Here is a 22,278-nt window from a genome sequence, read left to right as displayed (position 1 = left end):
CTTCAAGTCAACATTTACTTACCTGGAAATCTACTGCTCTTTTATTTGCTAGGTCAGCCTTGTTTCCTGATAATGCTATTACAATGTTAGGACTTGCTTGCCTCTGAAGCTCTTTAACCCAGTTTTTTGCTCTTGCAAAGGATTCCTGTTAAACAAAGAAACAGTTATTTGGCACAGGATCAAAAAAATGGTTAGCAAACATCTTTGTGAGATAAGGTTTGAAAAACTGTCCGTTGTGTGACTCTGGGACAGACAATCTCTTAGGACCACTGTGTAGTTTGAGACACTTTTAGCTTAAAGAAATTTTTTTTAAAAGTTTTTTTTTTTTTTTTGACAGGCAGAGTGGACATTGAGAGAGAGACAGAGAGAAAGGTCTTCCTTTTCGTTGGTTCACCCCCCAATGACCGCTGCGGCCGGCACACCACGCTGATCCGAAGGCAGGAGCCAGGTGCCTCTCCTGGTCTCCCATGCGGGTGCAGGGCTACCCACTGTTTTTATTTATGGGTTACAGCATGACATTTCACTACATGTATAAATGTGTACTGCTGGAGGGAATGTAAATCAGTATAGACACTATGGAAAACAATAAGATGATTTCTTAAAAACTAGAAATGCAATCAACCAAGGTGTCCATCATCAGATAAACAGATAAAGAAAATGTGGCATATACACATTATTCAGTCATAAAAAGAATGAAATGCAGAATGGATGGAAGTGGAAGACACGTCAGGTTTGTACATCAGGGGTTGGTGTTGTAGAGCAGTACACTGGTCTGCTGCCAACACTGGCATCCCATATGGGCTCCAATTCAAGTCCCGGCTGCTCTACTTCCAATTCCACTCTCTGCTAATGGACTAGGAAGGAAGTGGAGGATAGCCCAAGTGCCTGGGCCCCTGCACCTATGTGGGAGACTCAGAGGAAGCTCCTGTCTCCTGATAGGCCCAGCTCCAGCCACTGCGACCATTTAGGAAGTGAACCAGTGGATGGAAGACCTCTCTCTGTCTCTCCCTCTCAAATAAGTAGATATATATAAAAAGCGGTATTAGACATACACAAGTACAGCTTGTTGTCTGTATGTCAGAGCTTTCAAATAAAATCAATCTGAACATGGAAAGGTGATTTATAACAGAGGCTGGGAAAGGTTGGGATAGAAATTCGGAAATTTGGTACCAACTGAGTGTGAAGGAAGGAATAAGTTCCTAGTGTTACATAGCATAGTGGGGAGATTATAGTTCAAAATAACCTCTACAATATTTCTATGAATAAATAGAAAAAAGAAGTTTTTTTTTGTTATTTTTTAAAAATGATTAATTCACAAAAGCTTTGGCAGAAAGATCTTCACTGGCTAAAAAAAAAAAGGCATTTCAAAATATTTTCTCTAATCAAAATTCTGAATAACAAAAAGTACCAATAGTTTCAACCATACAATGCCCCTGTACCCACCTCATTTGTAATGTCGTAGACAACGATGGCTGCTTGTGCTCCTCTGTAGTACATTGGTGCTAGGCTATGGTATCGCTCTTGACCAGCTGTATCCCAGATTTCAAACTTTACTGTTGTGTCATCAAGACACACAGTTTGGGTTAGAAAAGCAGCTGAAAGAGAAAATGCCTATAATAAGTTAATCATCCCCCTCCAAATGTTTTCGTATCTGGAAACGTGGAAAATTGATATATTACATACTTACACAGTTAACAGTGGTTTAAATATTTGCAAAATCTGATTCAATGCTAGGTGCATATAAGACGCTGGTAAGTGAAATCACAAATTGAAAGTTTTTCCTCCACATTTTAAAGTCTGTTACCGTATTAATTAAATTTAAGATCACATTTCTGGGGCCAGTGCTGTTGTGCAGCGGGTTAACGCCCTGGCCTGAAGCACTGGCATCCCATGTGGGCACCGGTTTGAGACCTGGCTGCCCCACTTTCGATACAGCTCTCTGCTATGGCCTGGTAAAACAGTAGGGGATAGCCCGGGTTTTTGGGCCCCTGCACCCTCGTGGGAGTCTCGGAGGAAGCTCCTGGCTCCTGGTTCTTGGCTTCAGAACAGCGCAGCTCTGGCCATTGCAGCCAACTGGGGAGTGAATGGACGACCTCTCTCTCTGCCTCTCCTCTCTGTAATTCTGACTTGCAAATAAATAAATAAATCTTAAAAAAAAAAAATCACATTTCTAAATTACTTTACATTTTAAGAAATGGGTATACTACTAGTCGCCAAACAATTCATGGAAAATATTTATTATGAAAACCCTAGGGCCAGCATTGTGGTCTAAAGGGTTAAGCTGCCATGCCACATGGGCACCAGTTCACTTCCCATCCAGCTCCCTGCCTGGTGCATCTGGGAAAGCAGAGAAGATGGCTGAAATCCATGGGCCCCTGCCTTCAGCTCTGCTTAGCCCCGGCTGTTGTGGCCATCTGGGGAGTGAACCAGCAGATGGAAAACCTACCTTTCTCTCTCTCCTGCTCTAACTCTGCCTTTCAAATATAAATTTTTTTAAAGAAAAGAATATTGTGCATGAATTTCAAACTTTTTTACACCAAAGTAAGCTCATGTTGTTTTCCATTCCATGCTTTCTGAAGTTTCCTTACATAGTTACCTTTGAAAGTGGGGGAAAATACATCATCAACCCTCCACATTCTTAAGCCCTGCATTGGTGGATTCAATCAATCATAGATAAAAAATACATGTATCTAAAAAACCAGATAGTTATAGACCCCCCCCCCACACCATTATTACTGCCTAAAAAAAGTATAACTATTTACATCATCCTAGATATTACAAAGTAAGCTGGAGATGATGTGTGCTGGTTATATGCAAATACAAAGCCACTCTCTAGAAAAGACCTGAGCCTCTACAGATTTTGGTATCCTTATAGGTCCTGGAACGATACTTCATGGACACCAAGGGATGGCTGTTTATTTACAACCACCATCTGTGCTGGTGACACTACAACTTGTTTCATTTTCCTGGTTTTTTAGTTGCACACTCTGGTGATTTAGTCCCATTCCACTGCCACCAAAAACACTGTAATTTTGGTAGTGATTATTACCCGACCTAGATTTAATTTATTAAACAGTTTCAATATCTACTCCTATCACTTTAACTCTTTGTATTAACAATTTTTTGGAGTTGTGTTTTTCACATGTGCTTTCCTTTATTCTAATTTTAACATTAACAAAGTACCACTAACAGATGATACTTTATTGTTAAAACAAAAAGATCCACAAATAGCAAGTTTTAGCAGCTTGCTGGATGACAAGCCACCTCACCTTGCAATTTGTTTCTTCCTATAACATCTGATATGCTCTTCTTTTACTTTTGGTTCAGGGTGAAATAATCAAACCCTTTTCACACACCTGCCACGGACTCAATAATATTTTCTAATAGCATCATATCATGCAAGAAAATTATGATCCATTTCTCTACACTGAATGTAGTGATGCCAATCTTTTGACATTAGATAAATATGCTGAATAAGCCACATCTAATTAAACACAACTTTTATATTAGACATGACATTTATTCTCCATGCCACTTTTAGTGTGTCTTCTGGTTTCCGCTGTTAGTAACAGCAACCATAACCTGAATTTCACAAACACTGTCACTGGAAATGTTTTTTCAGCTAGATCCTATCTCATAAGTAAATAGTAATGTTTTAAATATAAATGCTAATTAAGTTGAAACTTCTTACATTGAGCAAAATTAACATTAAATCTTTTACTTTATACAAAATCTTGCATTTATTTTAGTGGATACCCAAAAAGTACTGCATCACTCTTTTCCCTGTTGTGAAAGTTTTCCTTTTCAAACATAAAACTTTTTCACAGTATGCCTTTTTCATGAAATGGAAAAGATGGAAAGATCATAAAATAAGACTTTTCAAGTACGCCTGTGATGTATGCTCACAAAAAAGTTGAATTAAATTTTCATTCAGCCTGCTTTCTGTTGGATATACTTTGACTACAAAGTACATTATGAGTATGGGGCCGGCACTGTGGCACAGCAAGTTAATGCCCTGGCCTGAAGTGCTGGCATCCCATCCTGGTTCGAGACCTGGCTGCTCCTCTTCCGATCCTGCTCTCTGCTATGGCCTGCGAAAGCAGAAGATGGCCCAAGTCCTTGGGCCCCGGCAAGAAGCTCCTGGCACCTGGCTTCGGATTGGCACAGCTCTGGTCGTTGCGGCCAACTGGAGAGTGAACAAGCAGATGGAAGACCTCTCTCTCTCTGCCTCTCCTCTCTCTGTGTAACTCTTTCAAATAAATAAATAAATCTTTAAAAAAAAAAAACAACAACAAAAAATACATTAGGAGTAAAAACATTCATTTGTATTTCCATTTATCAACTCCAAAGGAAACGTGGTCTGATTCTAAAGCCAGTTATTGATAGAATTTTTCTCATAACTGCATGTACAAAAAAGGCAAAAAGAAAAAAGTCAAATAAAATACAAGCAAAGAAATTTCAACAAATACATTAAAAGAACAACAGCCAATTACAGACTTTCAGAAACACATTATTATACTATCATTCTAAAAAAGAAACTTTATTTAAATAAATTATGAGTATTTGAATTGATATCCATACCTAATAAACACATAAGAATCTTCCTTAAAATTTAGCAAATGTACCATCCTTAAGCCCGAAATCAGCTATTCTTAATAGCAAAGCTTTGAAGTAATTTCTTTTAATGTGAGAACAAAACTAGAATGTCTACCAATACCATAATTAAGTAACATTTCATATCTATATTATAAGTAATATATTAGTGTAAAGATACTATTTGAAAGAAACAATACCATCATAAAAACCCAAAGGCATCAGCTAAAAGATAATAATGTTCTTTCATTCAGCCAGAACATGCTGAAGTTAATAGCCTTATAGTAACATTGCCAATAACCAGGTGAAAACATGTTATAAGCAGAATGATTCCAATCAGATTACTAAAGAAAGTAATTCCTTCCTAAACTGCTTAGAAACCTCTCCTTCATTCTACCCTAGTATCTCTTAACTCCATACTCCCAGAGATCCCTAATGTTTCACTGGTTTATGTATCTTTTTCTTCTCCTATATTGGGAGGTTCCTTGAGAAATAACTATTAGCTCTACTGTACCCACCAACTAATAAAAATCCCAATCCATACAGATGTTTGAAGTTAACAAAAGATGTGGAACTATTCATGGGGTATTTTTAGATAATATGTGAACAAGGAGATACTTGGCAAATGAGAAAAAAATGTTGCAAAAGGCCTCTCTACAAGATATTATAGAGCTTGAGCATCTCTAATATGAAAACCCAAAATCTTAAGTGCTCCAAAATTGAAACTTTTTGAGGTGCTGATATAATGCTCCCATGTGGGAAATTCTAAACCAGGAAACTGTTTCATGCACAAATCAAAAACGCTTCTAAAATTACCTTCAGGCTACATATGTAAGGTGTACATGAAACATAAATGAATTGTGCTTAGACTTGTGTGTCATCCCCAAGATATCTCATTATGTACATGCAAATATTCCAAAATCTGGGAAAAAAAAAACAACATAAAAAGTATTTCTGGTGACAAACATTCTGGATAAGGGATACTCGATCTGTATAACCGAACACAATCTCAAATAAAAACATCACCAACATAGGCTGTTTAATTTGCTAACATATTATTGCTCATGTGCTACAGTAAACAAAGTTAAAATGTGAGGAGGAAAAAAAGATCGGTATTAATGGCCCAAGGAGTGCATTTTTTATGTCAATCAAGAGTTGCAGTGTCACAAGGACAAAAATGTTATAGGAACAGGATAGTCCAGTATTTTAACAAACTGAATAATGTGTAACATACTCCAAAGCTTTCATGACACCAAAGTTACCAAGTTTCAAGTATTACTAGCGCTTAATTTTATCTCTACAAATAATTGAACTATAACTGACATTTAAGTGATGCCTTAAAGTCAATGTTCAGTGCTCCTAAAAATGCATTACTACAAATTTATTGTTATAAAAGCAAATGCTGCCAAAGTGCAAGCTACTACACATCAATATTGTAGCAACATTAACCAACCACAAACTTACCTGAATCTGCAAAACCACTTTATTTTATCCAAAACGTCTATTTTCTGGCTAAGAACCATCACTTAGACCTCTTCATTTTCTCTTCACTTCCATCACCAGCACTAGCAGTTGGTTTTCTTTTCGGGCCCATATTTCACAAAGAAACAGTACTGCGTACGCGACGACAAGTAGAGAAAAACAAAGCTGCGTTGAGATGCGGGTGCTGGCCTGTCTGATAGGCTTCCTCTTTGAGCTACATAATCAGCTCCTATGGGCAAGCCCGGCAGCAAGGACTAACATTTCACCCTCAGCAAAACTACAAATTACTTTATCACAGACCTTGGGGTCAGTTAATAGCTGAAACTGCACACAATTCTGCAAATGTCAAAAGCCTTCAATGTGTAATAAATGAGACACTGCCAACCCACTGAGCAAAGGAAAGAATATCCAAATCAATGGTATTAAGTCAAAGATTACTAAATAAAAAATAAAGTGAAACCTGTGACCAGTTTTATCAAAATGATTCTACATAAGTAAAACAGAAGGAAAAATAGAAAAACACAAAACCCAATACCAACCCCAAATTAATATTTATCAAATTTGCCAGGAAAGAATTACCTTACTATAACTGATCAAAAAATCCCACAAAAGACTACTAGGTTTGACTACATAAGAATTTGAGGCTTCGGGTTTGCAAAGCACAAACCATACATGCAAAACACAAGGGAAAATATATTAGAAAAATTTTGACAAAGGATGCTAGGGATTAGTAATTTTAATATGTAGAAAACTCTTAAAAATCTTGGGAAAATCTTTAAAAGATTCCATCATAAATGCATAAAGACAATTCAGGAAACGAGTAACAGAAAAGTAGTCAGCATCACTATAATAAAAAAAAAAAAACCCACACAGCAAAAAACAGTTATCACTTAACTTAGCAAAATGAATAAAGAAAAAAATGGCAAAAAAACAAAACAAAACAAAAAAACCATGGACCCTGGGGCTGGCGATGGTACAGTGGGTTAAGCCACTGTCTGCCATGCTGGCATAACTTTACGGGAATACCAGTTCAAATCTTGGCTGCTCTGCTTCTGATCCAGCTTCCTACTAACGTGCCTAGATAGCACAAGTGCTTGGGCCTCTACCACTCAGTGGATGTGGCAGGAAATACAATCATGTAATCAAGGAAGAACGGCATTTCAATTAAGAAAGAAAGAAATAAAAACAAGCAAGGATAAAGTGCAAAGCATATACACTAAGAATAAATCCGAATAGAAAATACCCTAGAAGTCTCACAACAAAATATTGACTACAGAGATTATATATAAAAAGAGTGATCTTCCCAAAAGTAAATCCACCTCAGGGGCAACCTAAAAATCTAATTATATAGGATTCATTCTTAAAAATCAGTGAGCAACTGATAAAAATTTGGTATCTATGTAGAGAACTCCTACAGTTCAGGAACTACCAAAAATCTTGATTAGAAAATGGACAAAAAGACTTCAGTAGATATGTTTCCAAAGATACTCAAACAGTCAAGAAGCAGATGAGAAGATATTCAACATCAGTATCATTAGAGAAAAGAAAATGAAAACCCATCAGTATCATTTTACTGCCATGAAGAATGACTATTACCAAAACAGGAGAAAATGAGAAATTGGAACCTATGTATAGCTGCTACTGCACAATGTGGAGATTTCTCAGAAATATTATAAATAGGGAATGTAGGGGAGGAAGTGTCACTATGTTCCTAAATCTGTATATATGGAATATATGAAACTTCTATAACTTAAATAAAAAATACTATAAATATAATTACTATATGACCCAGCAATCACACTTCTTCTTCTTCTTTTTTTTTTTTTTTTTTGACAGCAGAGAGGACAGTGAGAGAGAGAGAGACAGAGAGAAAGGTCTTCCTTTGCCGTTGGTTCACCCTCCAATGGCTGCCGCAGCTGGCATCCTGCAGCCGGCGCACTGCGCTGATCCGAAGGCAGGAGCCAGGTGCTTCTCCTGGTCTCCCATGGGGTGCAGGGCCCAAGCACTTGGGCCATCCTCCACTGCACTCCCTGGCCACAGCAGAGAGCTGGCCTGGAAGAGGGGCGACCGGGACAGAATCCAGCGCCCTGACCGGACTAGAACCTGGTGTGCCAGCGCCACTAGGCGGAGGATTAGCCTATTGAGCCGCAGCGCCAGCCAGCAATCACACTTCTGAGAATGTAGTCCAAAGAACCGAAAGCAGAGACTCAAATGGCATTTGTAACCAAAGTTCACAGCCCCTTTGTTCAGAATAAAGGTGGAAGCAACCCCAGTGTCTAACAATGGGTAAATAAAATATAGTAAGAGTATGCACGTATGTAATAATGGAACATTATTCAACCCTAAAAAAAAATTCTGACTTACATGATACAACAAGGATGAACCCTGAAGGAATTATGCAGACAGAAATAAGCCTCTCAGAAAAGCACAAGTCCTCTTGACAGAAAGTAGCATTATGGTTATTGCCAATGATGGGGTTAGAGGAAAAAATTTTTAAAAAGTTGGAGAAGATAAATAGCTCTGGATGGCTATACACCAATGTGAAAGTATTTAATACCATTGAACTGTAAATGGCTAATATGGTAAAATTTGTGCTGTGTGTACTTTACAAAAATTAAAGAAAAAAAAAGCAACGAGCAACTTCTAAAGGTAAGAACTGCCAAATTAATTACACTCTTGGAAACTACAGAGGAAACAGTCTCCATGAAAAATAAAGAACCAGTTTTTCTCCAACACTGCCCAGGAAAAAGGGTATTATTTTAAAGAACTCATGCAATTTTTTCAAGAAATATTATAGCTTGAAAATATCATAACCAATTCTCCCAAAGGATTCATTAACCAGGACATAAGCTAGTCAACAAGTCACCAGCTGAACATTATCAAACTAGGTATTTCTCATGATACATTGCTTTAAAATTACTCTTAGACGTTTGCTTAGGATTGTTAGTGCCCAATTCTGATGACCCTACAAGGGTTAGGAAAATTTTTTTGCCTACAGCTATTTGGATATTTATAACACCATTTTTGTGGGCCATACAAAATTACCAATTTAAAAATTAGCCTGCTATAGATTTTGAATTTTGAGTCCTGCCTGCAGTTGCCTTGGCAGGGCCAGACCAAATGACTGTGGGACTTATAAGACATTCTCCACCTCTGCCTTAGAATGAACTGGTAAAACCAGTACTTGAACCTTCAGAACTAAGAGCCCGTAGTTACCTCACCAAAGGGCACAATACTCATGAAGTCTTTGCTCACCAGACTGATTTAACAGTGGAAGATGGCCCAAGTCCTTGGGCCCCTGCACTCACGTGGGAGACACAGAAAAAGCTCTAGGCTCCTAGCTTTGGATTGGCACAGCTCCAGCCATTGCAGCCAACTGGGGAGTGAACCAGCGGATGGAAGACCTCTCTCTCTGCCTCTCCTTCTCTCTAATTCTGACTTGCAAATAAATAAATCTTTTAAAAAAATGAGAGAATGGGAAAAGGTTGCAGCAAGCTAGTTATCAAAGGCTCCCAAATATATATATATATTTTTTTTTGGCCAGGCAGAATCAGACAATGAGAGAGACAGACAGAGTTCTAGACAGAGAGAAGGGTCTTCCTTCCTTCCGTTGGTTCACTCCCCTAATGGCTGCTATGGCCGGAGCTGCACCAATCCAAAGCCAGGAGCCGGGTACCTCCTCCTGGTGTCCCATGCGGGTGCAGGGACCCAAGCACTTAGGCCATCCTCTGCTGCCCTCCTGGGCCACAGCAGAGAGCTGGACTGGAAGAGGAGCAACCGGGACTAGTACCAGCGCCCCAAACAGGACTAGAACCCGGGGTGCTGGCGCCACAGGCGGACGATTAGCTGAGCCACGGGGCCAGCCAAGGGCTCCCAAATATTAACAGAAAAAATAATTACATTTACTCCACTTTAAGGGGCTGTCCCTATATATGAAATGCTTATGAAATGTTTTATCTTGGGGTGGGTGTTAACAGCAGTTAATTGTCTAAGAGCAGTTACTTGAGATGCCCACATTCCATATTGGGAGTGCCTAGGCTAAAGTCCAGCTCTGCTTCTGAATGCCCAGCTATTGATGGAAGACCTCTGTCTACTTCTACCTTTCAAATAAAATAAAAACCAAGAAAAAGTATTTTTTAAAAAGTCATCTTATCTTTATGCAACTGATACTGTATGCATTAACAGTCCTGGGGAGAGCACTGTGGCACAGTGGGTTCACAGCACCATGGATTCAGGCAGAGTACCAGTTTGAGTTCTAGCTGCTCCACTTCTGATCCAGCTTCCTGCTAATGTGCCTAGAAAGGCAGAAAATGGCTCAAGGAATCGAGCCTTAACCAGGATACAGTTCCTGGCTTTGGCCTGGTCTAGCTCTGGCAGTGGTGGCCAGATGGGTGGTGAACACACAGATGGAAGATCTCTCTGGCCCTCCCTCTCATCTATATAAAAAAATAAAGCAAGCAGTTCTCAGGCTGGTGGAGTGGTGTAGCAGTTAATAAGCCTCCACCTGTGAAGACCCTGGCATCCCATATGGGTGCCAGTTCGTGTCCTTGCTGCTCTACTTCCAATCCAGCTCCCTGCTAGTATGCCTAGGGATGGCAGCAGAGGATGTTACAAGTACTTGGGCCCCTGTACCCATGTGGGAGACCCAGAAGAAGCTCCTGGCTTCAGCTTGGCCCAGCCCTGGTCATGGTGGCTATATGGAGTCAATGAGCAGATGGAAGATCTGCCCCTCTTCTATAATTCTGCCTTTAAAAATAAAATAAAAAATAAATCTTAACCAAAAAAAGGCAAGAGTCACTTTCGGTACAACCTCAGGAAAAAAAAATAGTCCTACAGTGCTTTATCAAATTCTTATACAAGGATAGTATCCAGGTTATTTTTGGAAGAATCCTTCTTTCCCTTAGTAACAGTACCATCCCATCCCTGCTTAGTAATAATACCCCTTTATTCTGGTTCAAGAACCTAGCACAAAGGACAGGCACCATGGCACAGCAGCTTTAGCAGCTGCCTGAGACACCCAAGCATCCAGAGTGCCAGTCTGAGCCCCAACTACTCTGCTTCCAATTGGCTCCCTTGGTAATGCACCTGGAAAGCACTGGATGATGCTTCAAGTACTTGAGTCCCTGCCATACATGTAGGGGACTGAATTCCTGGCTTTGGCCTCATCAACCTGTTGAAGTTACTTGGATCTGGGGAGTGAACCACCAGATGGAAGGTTTGTCACTGCATTTCAAATGAATAAACCTTAAAAACCAAACTAACAAAACCATAGCACATAATACTTTCCAGCTCTCAAGGGAGTCTCCCAGACCTTAAAGAATCTCTGGTCTTAAATGTGATTAACAATAAGCCTATCTACAAAGTTTAAAAGCCCTAATCTGAGACTTTTATACAATAAGAATGGAAAAGGTTAAAGGAGGAAGAAGAGATAGGAAAGAGTTTAAATTTCAGATTATCAATTACAGGAAACCTATAATCCCAGAAAGTAATTATTTATGCCAAAACACCCAAAAAAGAGACAAAAAGGTGACAGAGGCTGGCATTCTTTTGCTCTCATTCAATAGATTCCATTTGGCTCAGTAACCACATCTAGAAATCAATCTTAGAGAAATAGGTACGGGGGCAAAAATTCTAGGATGATACCCACTATTAGATGATACCTACTAAAACAGCAAACAAAACTACAAAGGGAATGGTTAAAAATAAAGTGCATTACTAGGTACTGAATGCAGAATACTGAGACATTATTATTAGTAAGTGAAATAGAACACAATAGCATGATTACTATAAATGAATTTTTAATTACCATGAGCTTATATAAACAGTTCACAGAAAGTCAAACACTGTGTTCTAAAATATGTAAAGATGCTCAACCTCGTTCACTGGGAAAAGTGAAGTTTCATCTACAAGAATGGCAAGATCGCAAATGTACAGAGTACACTTATGTACTAAGTACATTATGATAATAGGCATTATGTACCTTGCTGGTTGAAGGGCAATTGGAAAAATTCATAAAAATTACAAATGTATATAACCTTTGACAAAGTAACCCACTTCTGGAAATTTATACTACATACTTACATTATGTGAAAAATGATTAGGTACTGCTATTTATTGTAGCACTATAATAGCCAAAGACATAAAACAATCTATAACTAGAGCTCTGATTAAACATCTATTAGTAAGATCCATGTACTGGAAGGAACACTGTTAACAGCCAAGGAAAATGGGGCAAATTTTATTTTCTAAGATGGATACACCAAGATTTCCCACATCACATCTTACAGGATGACACTGACAACCCTCTCTTGAATCTGTACAGAGAATTGTTACTATGCATCTTCCTGGGGTTAGGTCATAAAAAGGCCAATTCAGCTTCCACTTAGTACTTTTGGGACAGTCTTGTACCCACCATAACACTGTGCAAAACACCAGGCCAGATGGCAGGGCCAAACATCCATGTTCTAGCTGACAGCCCCAGCTGAGGTATCGACCAAAAGACTGCACCAACTTCCTGGTATGTTAAGATGACTTCAGACCCAGTACTGGCTGCAAAGCCATAAGACCACAGAAACACTAAGCTGACACAGTAAGCCCCACTCACCAGTAAGCTGCCCAGAACCATGAGGGATGGCAGAATTATTTTAAATTTTTAAGTTTTGGTGTAATTTGTTTCTCAGCAATATTAAGAGGTCTGGTAAGTTTAAATTTTGAAAAAAAGCGGGACGAGATAGATTTTTAGTAACTTTATAAGGATATACAACAAATTAATATCATCTCTGGGAAACAGAACTGAGTGGATTAGAAGATGAGGAGGCCAGCACCACGACTCACTCGGTATCATCTGCCTCCGGTGCAGGCATCCCACGTGGGCACCGGGTTCTAATCCTGGTTGCTCTTCTTCCAGTCCAGCTCTCTGCTGTGGCCCAGGAGGGCAGTGGAGGATGGCCCAAGTGTTTGGGCCCCTGCACCCGCATGGAAGACCAGGAAGAAGCACCTGGCTCCTGGCTTTGGATTGGCGCAGCGCCGGCCATAGTGGCCATTTGGGGAGTGAACCAACAGAAGGAAGACCTTTCTCTATGTCTCTCACTGTCTATAACTCTACCTGTCCCCCCCCCACCCCCAAAAAAAGACAAGGAGACTTTTCGCTGCACACTCTTCAAAACTTTTTGAGTTTTGACTGATCTGAAAGTAATGAAATAGTTAAAATTTGAAGTATGATGTATTTGATAATATAAAAATGAAACAGTGGGGGCTGGTTCAAGTCTCAGTTGCTCCACTTCCTACACAGCTCTCTGCTATGGCCTGGGAAAGCAGTAGGAAGCGGCCCCAGTTTGGGTCCCTGCACCCATGTGAGAGACCCAGAAGTAGCTCCTGGACTGACTGGCACAGTTCTGGCTGCTGTGGCCAATTTGGGGAGTGAACTAGCAGATGAAAGACCTATCTCTCTGCCTCTCCTTCTCTCTGTGTAACTCTGACTTTCAAATAAATAAAAACATCTTTAAAAAAAAAAAAAAAAAAAAAAGATGGCTGGCACTGCGGCTCACTAGGCCAATCCTCCGCCTGAGGCGCCGGCACCCTGGGTTCTAGTCCCAGTTGGGGCACCAAATTCTGTCCCGGGTTGCTCCTCTTCCAGTCCAGCTTTCTGCTGTGGCCTAGGAGGGCAGCAGAGGATGGCCCGAGTGCTTGGGCCCTGTACCCACATGGGAGACCGAGAGTAAGCACCTGGCTCCTGATAGACGCAGTGCACCGGCAGCAGTGGCCATTTGGGGGGTGAACCAACAGAAAAGGAAGACCTTTCTCTCTCTCTCTCTAACTCTGCCTGTCCAAAAAAAAAAAAAAAAGAGAGAGAGAGAGAAACAGTGGTGGTAATTTAATTTAGGAGTGTGGGTAATTTAAATTTTTATCTAATATCCTTTTAGTTTTTTAAAAAACACTTTCATGTTATTTTGCTTAAGTGATACATAAAATCAAGAGGGAATATATCTGTCAAGTATTTTACAGAATGGTTGCCACACATACCCTAGTTATAACAAAGGAAACACAGACTTGCATGCATACAAACACAGACACGCACACTGTCACACTCTCAACTCCACAACACAAGTGGCATTGAAGAAACACATCTGTCTTGCATTCTAGCTGTAACTTAGTTGGAAAACATCAGGAAAACTCCTTGAGCTATTGCCTTAGTATTTTCTTCTATATAAAATGAGTATTTCCAGATACAGCCATGTAAGGTATACATGAGACTTATGAAAATGTCATGTAAGTTCTATGTAATGCAATTCTAACAAGTAACCATCTTATAGTATTCCATCTTAAAATTACCCTGTATTTCTTAGAAATTACACTTTTCTAACATCTACAAATTACTTATGAATGTGATAGGAGACAAAGAATTCTATTTATGTTAGATCTCAAACAGAACTGACAGCAACTAAGTAAGATATACTCTGGCTTTAGTTTTAGACAAAGATAACTATTTTTTTGACAAAGAACAGCTGAAAGCAACTGATAATTACACAGACCAGAGTCACTTATCAGATTACGTTCTTTGCAGTCCAAAGTCTGGTATCTTCAACTGTCAAAACTGAGGCTAAAAGACCGTTAAGTGACTGGTTCCTCATCCTGCATCCACCCTTCCTTCCTCACCTGCTCCTTTGAAAAGGAGATGAATGTTGTTCAGCAACACTTGAAATACCGTTTTGCAACATCTGTGAGGTACTAAGAATTGCAACATTTGTGAGGTACTAAGAATTATTTATCTTCAAAATCCAACATGTGACTTCAACAATATTCACTCTCACCTTGAGGAATTTATTAATTAGGTAGCCAGAATGTATGCTTACATCAAGATAGTCAATAATTTAAAAACAAAAAATGGGGGCTGATGCTGTGGAGCAGTGGGTTAAGCTGGCATTTGCAGAGCCAGTGTCCTCCTGGGCACTGGCTTGAGTCCCAGCTGCTTCCTGATTGAGCTACCTGCTAACAGGCCTGGAAAAGCAACAGAAGACAGCCCAAGTTCTTGGGCCCCTGCACCCACGTGAGCAGGTGATCCAGAAGCTCCTGGCATGCAGCCATTTGCAGTCAACCAGTGGATGGAAGATCTCTGTCTCTCCCTCTGTAACTCTACTTTCTGAATAAATGAATAAATCTTTAAAAAAAAAAATCTCTGGAATTACTCCTGTTACTTTCCTTGATCTTAGATTTTCTTAGCCTATATAAAAAGGCTGTTCCACAAGATGCAACAATGCCTCTGAATGGTGTTATCCTATCATAAACTCAGCATGCTTCAAAGCTAGATTATACAACATCAATTATGGTATACAACCTCAAAGAAGGAATGGAATAGGTTTCCAAAAATTCCACATTTTTACTAAAGTCAGTTTTTTCTCTATCTAAAGGTAATTTTAAAAAGCTTACCACTCCACAGCACCCACTGTTATCTAAAACCTACTTTCTTTCATATGCCTCTCACTTCATCAATGAAAAGATCAACAAGAAACCTTAAATATTCAGGACAGAGAAAAACCAGAAAGCTAGCAAGAGACTAAACTCAGCCAAAATAGATCCCAAAGTCCATTCAATAAATTTTATGCAAATTTATAGACTTCTTGAGAATCTAACACTTCTTGAGAATAAATACACTTCCTTTTTATGTGTATCTTCTTTTAGGAGGACATATGCTCATAAAAGGTTGGAGATTTTAATAAATTAATTTTAAAAGTGACATATAACATCAGATTATACTGTATGGTTATTCAACATGTCTACCATACTAAACAAGGGGTACATCTTTTATTGCCACCACTGAGTAGTTTTAGAAACTTAGGTCTATGAATTTTAGACAACCTAATTATTTCTTAGTATACAAAATACAAGCAGTAAATCAGTGAATCAAGAGTCCATTCACTAAGTTGGAGCTATTTGACAAAATCACTCTGCAAAGCAACTTTGAATACTTCAACAGCATCACAGAATATCAACAAATGAAGGCACAGCAAAGGGGCAGGCACTATGGTGTTGCTGGTAAAGCCACCGTCTGCAGTGCCAGCATCCTTTGTGGGTGCTGGTTTGAGGCCCAGCCGCTCCAATTACAATCCAGTTCTCTGCTATGGTCTGAGAAAGCAGCTGAAAATGACTCAAGGGCTTGGGCCCTTGCATCTGCATAGAAGGCCTGGAGGAAGTTCCTGGATTCTGGCTTCCGATTGGCCCAGCTCCAGCAGTTGTGGCCATTTAGGGAGTGAACCAGTGGATAGAAGATCTCTTTGCTTCTGCCTCTCTGTAACTCTGTCTTTCAAATAAACATAAATCTTTTAAGAAAAAAAAAAAGACATAGCAAAAACTGACATTCATGATTTCACATCTAGATAAAATTTTTAGCTTTTTAAAAAAAATTTGACACACACACACACACAACCCATAACTCCCATTCACTGGGTTCAGCCTCCAAATACCTACAACAGTTGCTGACTTACAACTCACAGGAATATTAAAATAGCCACACCAGATAATATTTTGAACTAGGAAATTGGAGAGCTGACATTAAGACTACTAAAGGGTGATTTTCTTTGGGTCTTAAGTGACACAAACCAATATAGAAGGTGCCAGTGCAGCTGCCACCTACCTCCAAATAGGTACTGGTTCAAGACGTGGCTGCTCCTTTTCCGATCCAGGTCCCTGCTAATGTGCCTGGGAAAGCAGCAGAGAATGGCCCAAGTCCTTGGGCCCCCGCATCCATGTGGGACTCCTGGGTTTGGCCTTGCCCGCCTTGGGCTGTTATGGCCTTTTGGGGACTGAGCCAGCAGTCTGAAAATCTCTCTACTGCTCTTTTTCTCCTCCTCTAACTTCCCATACAGGTGCTGGTTCAAGTCCCAGCTGCTCCACTTCTGATCCAGCTCTCTTGCTAATGCGCCTGGCAAAGCAGTGGAGGATGGCCCAAGTCCTTGGGTCCCTGCATGTGCACCATGTGGGAGACCTAGAAGGAGCTCCTGGCTCCGGATTGGCTCAGCTCTGGCTGTTTAGCCCACTTGGGAAGTGAACCAGCGGATGGAAGACCTCTATCTCTCTACCTAACTCTGTCTTTCAAATAAATTAAATCTTAAACGCTTACTTCCAGAAGAACCCAAGTTACTTAGGCCTTTTAGTCTATTAGGAACTGTGTTAAGAACTTTTGTAGGCATTATTTAACTCAACCCTCAAATAACTCTTTCAAAGAGCATACAATGATTTCCATTTCATAAAAGGTGATAATAAATGAGTATGACTTGTCTAAGACCACGCAGCACCTATGTGATGGAGCTAGAATTTAAAACCAAACAATCTGGAAACAGGGTCCACTTTCTTAACCATAATGCTTTGTAAATTTATTTTTAAAAGACTGATTATTTGAATGGCAGAGAGCAAGCAAGCGAACACAGTGTGAGAGGCAGAGAGCTGGGCTAGGCCAAAATCAGAAGACTGAAATTCCATCCAGGTCTCCCACGTGGATGACATGAACACAAGTACTTGGGCTGTCTTCCATCATTTTCCCAGGTGCATAACAGGGAGCTGGATCAGAAACAGAGTAGCTGAGCCATGAACCAGCAACTCTGATATGGGATGCTGACGTTGCAATGGCGGCTTAACCCGCTGAGCCACAATGCTGGTCTGTACAATGCTTTATTCTTGAGACAGACACCGTCACAAATTGTTTTAAGGTAAATGTGTTAATAGTAAGTTTAATTCCTCTGTGCAACTCTTTCCAATAAATAAATCAATCTTTAAGAGGAAAGAGAAAAAAGAAAAGAGAAGGGAAAGAAAGAAGCAGAATATGATACAAGTACTTGGGCTGCTGCCACCCATGTGGGAGACCAGGATGGAGTTTTTGGCTCCTGGCTTTGACTTAGTCCACACCAGGTTGTTGTAGTCAGTTGTGGAGTGAACAAGATTACGGAAAATCTCTTTCTTCCTCTCTCTCACTCTGCCTTCCAAATAGATACATTTAAAAGAGTAAAGAAATTACTGCATTTGTAGAACACTCAATCTTTACTATAAATATAAGTTACTCAGAATACTTAAAGCAGTGGTTCCCAAATGCTGATATACATCAGGATCATCTGGAGAACTTGATATAACCTAGATTGCCTGCCCGGCCCCACTGTTTTGATTCAATATGGGAATCTGTAGTATAATAATTTCCTAGGTGATACTAGTCTGAGTCTTGTGCTAAGTGTCTCAGGAATTAATCTCTGTACTACAATACATGTTTCAAAGAAGTTAATATGCACTGCGAAGGGGTTGCAAGTTCCAAACCCATTCGTCCCAGATATTTAACCCAGAATGTGTGTGATTTTCAGGAAATGCTGCCATTGGCAGTCAGATGGTTTAAGGTAAGATCGATTGGGCCCAAACTGCTTCTGAAGAAGGTAAAAATTTCTGAGGTACTATTTCATTTCAACTGCTTCTGAAGAGAGCAGTCTGAGAACCACTGCTGTTAAACTAAAGCTCAAAAATCACTGCACTAGTAAGAGGAATTATAAGATTTCCATGTACAGTTCTGTCACCTAAACTTTAGAGTCTATGTCTCTTGATTAGTGCACGTAAGATTAAAACTGTGGTATGAAACATTTCTCTAAAAGAAAAAAAAAACTGCCGAACTACACATTATTGTTTATGCTCCCTTCCCCTACTGGAGTCTCTGGATTGGCGTCATGGCTCCATTCCTCAATTCTAGCTGCCTACTAATGAAGACTGTGGGAGGCAGTAAGTGACTGCTCTAGTATAGGTCCTTGCCACCCACAGCGGAGACCTGGACTGATCCCAGCTCCTGACCTCGGCTTGATCCAGCCCTGGCTGTTGTGGGCTATTTGGAGAGTGAACAAGTGAACAAGAGATCTTTGTCTCTGTCTCTTCTTTTCAAATAAATAAATAAAAAAAATTAAAAAGCGTGTCTGAGGGTCAAGAGGGTATATGGTATGGCAAACCAACAAGGATTCTTAAAACTCTGTTTTTATTTTTAGGAAGAACCACATATTATAGAAGGTTCTATAACCCACAAAATTCAAGAGTGCAGCATTAAGTTCTCTACCCTGGAAACAGACTAAAAATTAAAATAAGCCTTTGAGGTCAATACCCAATGTTACTAGATATAAACAGCTGACTAACAAAAACAACAGAAATCCAGCTTCTGAAACGTAAAGTAGTTAGCCAGGTCCATTTGTTAGATAACATCTACCAAGCACCAATCAAAACAAACACATATCACCTACAAGTTATGGACACTGGGCTTAAGTTCAAATAGCTCAAACTTTTTTATTTTTTAAAGATTAATTTATTTTATTTGAAAGGCAGAGTTACAGAGAGGCAGAGAGACCCTACATCCACTGGTTCATTCCCCAGATGGCCACAACAGCTGGAGCCATGCCGATCCAAAGCCAGGAGTTTCTTCCGGGTCTGTCAGGCAGGTACAACGGGGCCCAAGGACTTGAGCCATCCTCTACTGCTTTCCCAGGCCATAGCAAAGAGCTGGATGGGAAGTGAATCAGCCAGGATGCTGGTACTGCAGATGGTGGCTTTACCTGCTATGCCACAGTGCTGGCCCCACTCAAATCTTGAAATGCTTAAATTATCATAATCTACTCTAGTTCCTAAAGATAAAGCTGTTTAGCAAAGTGCATAAAATGCGAGTGGGCCTGTGGCACCAATGGATTAAGTTACACTTGGATAAACGCATCCTACCTTGGAACACTGTTTCTAGTACCAGCTATTCTGCTTTGGATATAGTTTCCTGCTTATATGCCTGGGAAGGCGAGGGATGACGGCTCCAAGTTCTTGGATCCCTGCCACTTATGTGGGAAACCCAGATGGTATTCCTGGCTCCTGGCTTTGGCCTAGCTCAGCCCTGCCTGCTGTTGGCTTTTGGAAAGTGAACCAACAGATCGAAGATTTATTTTTCACTCTTTCAAATAAATAGTGTTAAATGGAAACACAGACTACATATACATGTGAGTGTGTGTGTGTATATATAGATATATACACATATCAGAACAGATGAATATTTATAATGCACTGATATGGGGCTAGTTTTCTCCTTTAAATATGCTTTTCGATGTGCATTAGGAAAAAAAAACTTAGGAGATAACTGGATTATTCAAAACAAAATGAAAATACAATACTAGTCTTAGTCTCAAGCTAAGTGTCTCAGGAATTAACCTCTGAACTACAATATATATTTCAAAGAAGAGTTAATATGCACAGCGAAGGGGAAGAATGGTAGCAAACAGAAAGTTCTAAACCCATTTGTCCCAGACATTTGGCCCAGATTATATGTTTTTCAGGAAATGCTGTCATTGCCTTAAACAAATGGTTTAAGGTAAGATAGATTTGGCCCAAGCTACTTCTGGAGAAGGTCAAAATTTCTTAAGGTACTATTTCATTATGAAACAGATACAATAAAAAGACACTAAAAAGGATGCATAATATAAAGTGCATTACCATTCTTTAAACACTTGTGACTCAAAGGGCCCATGATATAGACTACATTTATGATGTTCAGTAATTACAAAAAACATAAAACAATAAAAAATAAACACACTCTAACATGGTATACAAATGAAAAGCTGATGATCACCATTATACTGCTGAGTCTATTAAACTGGAAATATTCATACCGCTTACTAGCATGTTTCCCTTGTAGGAAAAAGTAAGCAAGACTTCTGTAATTTATTCTACTAGAAGGGTCTGAGATTATAAATAAAATTCAAGCACATTTGGTTAAGAACATCTGCCAAATGCACATTATAAAATTTTGCTTCTAAAAGATTGGTTCCAAGTTGCTATACACCAATGGTTATATATTTGTCTTGTATTTCAAAAGTTTGCCTTTATAAAAACTTACATTCATAAATACCTTAAAAAATGTAGTACCACTCAATTTCATATGCCTTGCAAAACACTGTGAATCACGAAGTCCAATGGTTCCCCGACATCAAATTCAAAAGCTTCATTTTACAGATCAAACTGAAGTTCAAAAGAGGTTCCCTTGCCCCTGCTATATTTTGTTTCTTTAATTAGGTTCAATTATTTGATTTCCAGTCTTGACAATAATTTACTGTTAGTTGTGTCCTTTTTGTCTTTATCTTTTCTTCCCCTCATTGCCCTTCTACCATAACTGTGTGCAATGTTCTCTTTTTCCTCTTCCATCTTTTTCTCCAGGTTCCACTTTCCTGCTATGTCTGTTTCCATTAATTACTCACTTTTTCCTTACCCTAGAAAGTCATTTGTATATATCCTGATAGTGTATAATTAAACTTAATTTTATAAATTGGCATAATTATAATTAGTTCAGTTACACAGAATTAGAACATAAGGCCAACATTTTTTACTATTCATCCTAAAACCAATTAACAGTACAAACATGCATTTATTTGGATAAGCTTCTAATTATGATCAAGAAATACATACCCAATCAAATCTCATTACTTGGACACTGACTCTACTCATGTGTGTATGTGTGTTTCAGCTAAAATACAACCATTAGTCACACAAAAAAATAAAAATGTAAACTGGATGTCATTGTAACAAAAACCAAGGTATACTTTAAAGTTTAAATCGGCTAAATATCTCTTTTCTTGACTGTATTGCCTACATAGGTATTCACAGACACCCAACTGGAACACCAAAATATTTGTGTCAATGTATGATTCAAACAAATGAAGCAGGAATAAAGAAAGTCTCACCCCCAATGGTACTCTCTTGAAATTCATGAAATTGGCCTTTCACAAAACGAAGCACTAGGCTTGATTTGCCAACAGCAGACTCTCCCAGAAGTACTAGTTTGAACTGGCATATTTTATTTCCAGTATTTGGCCCGTTGGGTCTTGTTGCTCCTCGATTAGCCATGTCCAAATTTAAAAGAAGTCCCTAATTTCAGACTCTTAAATTAACTTCCAGGATGCAAGGTGCCAATTTTTTTTCTGGAGATAAAGAAACCTGTAAAGAAACAAATACGCAGTAATTAATATACAAATCAGTAAGCCAAAGTAAATCTAATAACGACTATTAATGCCATTCACTGGTTCACACCCTCAAATGCTGGCTATTAATAGTCAGGGCTAAACCAGGCCAAAATGGAAAGCCTGGAACTTCATCCGGGTCTCTCACATGGGTGGCATGAACCCAAGTACTTATGCATCACTTGCTGTCTCCCGTGGTGTGCAT

General features: G+C 39.3%; 1 protein-coding gene across 1 annotated transcript in view; it reads right to left on the bottom strand.

Annotated features, from left to right (window-relative positions):
- Nucleotides 1-22,278, bottom strand: part of RAB5A (RAB5A, member RAS oncogene family) — a 33,440-nt gene that overhangs the window by 6,980 nt on the left and 4,182 nt on the right. Inside the window, exons 2-4 of the mRNA XM_002716204.6 lie at nucleotides 21,798-22,050; nucleotides 1,444-1,595; nucleotides 23-145 (exon numbers count right to left, since the gene is read on the bottom strand). Coding sequence (XP_002716250.1) covers nucleotides 23-145; nucleotides 1,444-1,595; nucleotides 21,798-21,960 — 438 coding nt within the window. The 5' untranslated portion in view covers nucleotides 21,961-22,050. The remainder of the gene's footprint in view (nucleotides 1-22; nucleotides 146-1,443; nucleotides 1,596-21,797; nucleotides 22,051-22,278) is intronic.

Source organism: Oryctolagus cuniculus, chromosome 4 (genome assembly GCF_051225735.1).
Source record: "Oryctolagus cuniculus isolate XC-2025 breed Fujian yellow rabbit chromosome 4, ASM5122573v1, whole genome shotgun sequence".
NCBI classification, from domain to species: domain Eukaryota; kingdom Metazoa; phylum Chordata; class Mammalia; order Lagomorpha; family Leporidae; genus Oryctolagus; species Oryctolagus cuniculus.
Note: the sequence above shows the minus strand (reverse complement) of the source record. Positions and strands in the feature narration are given on the sequence as shown.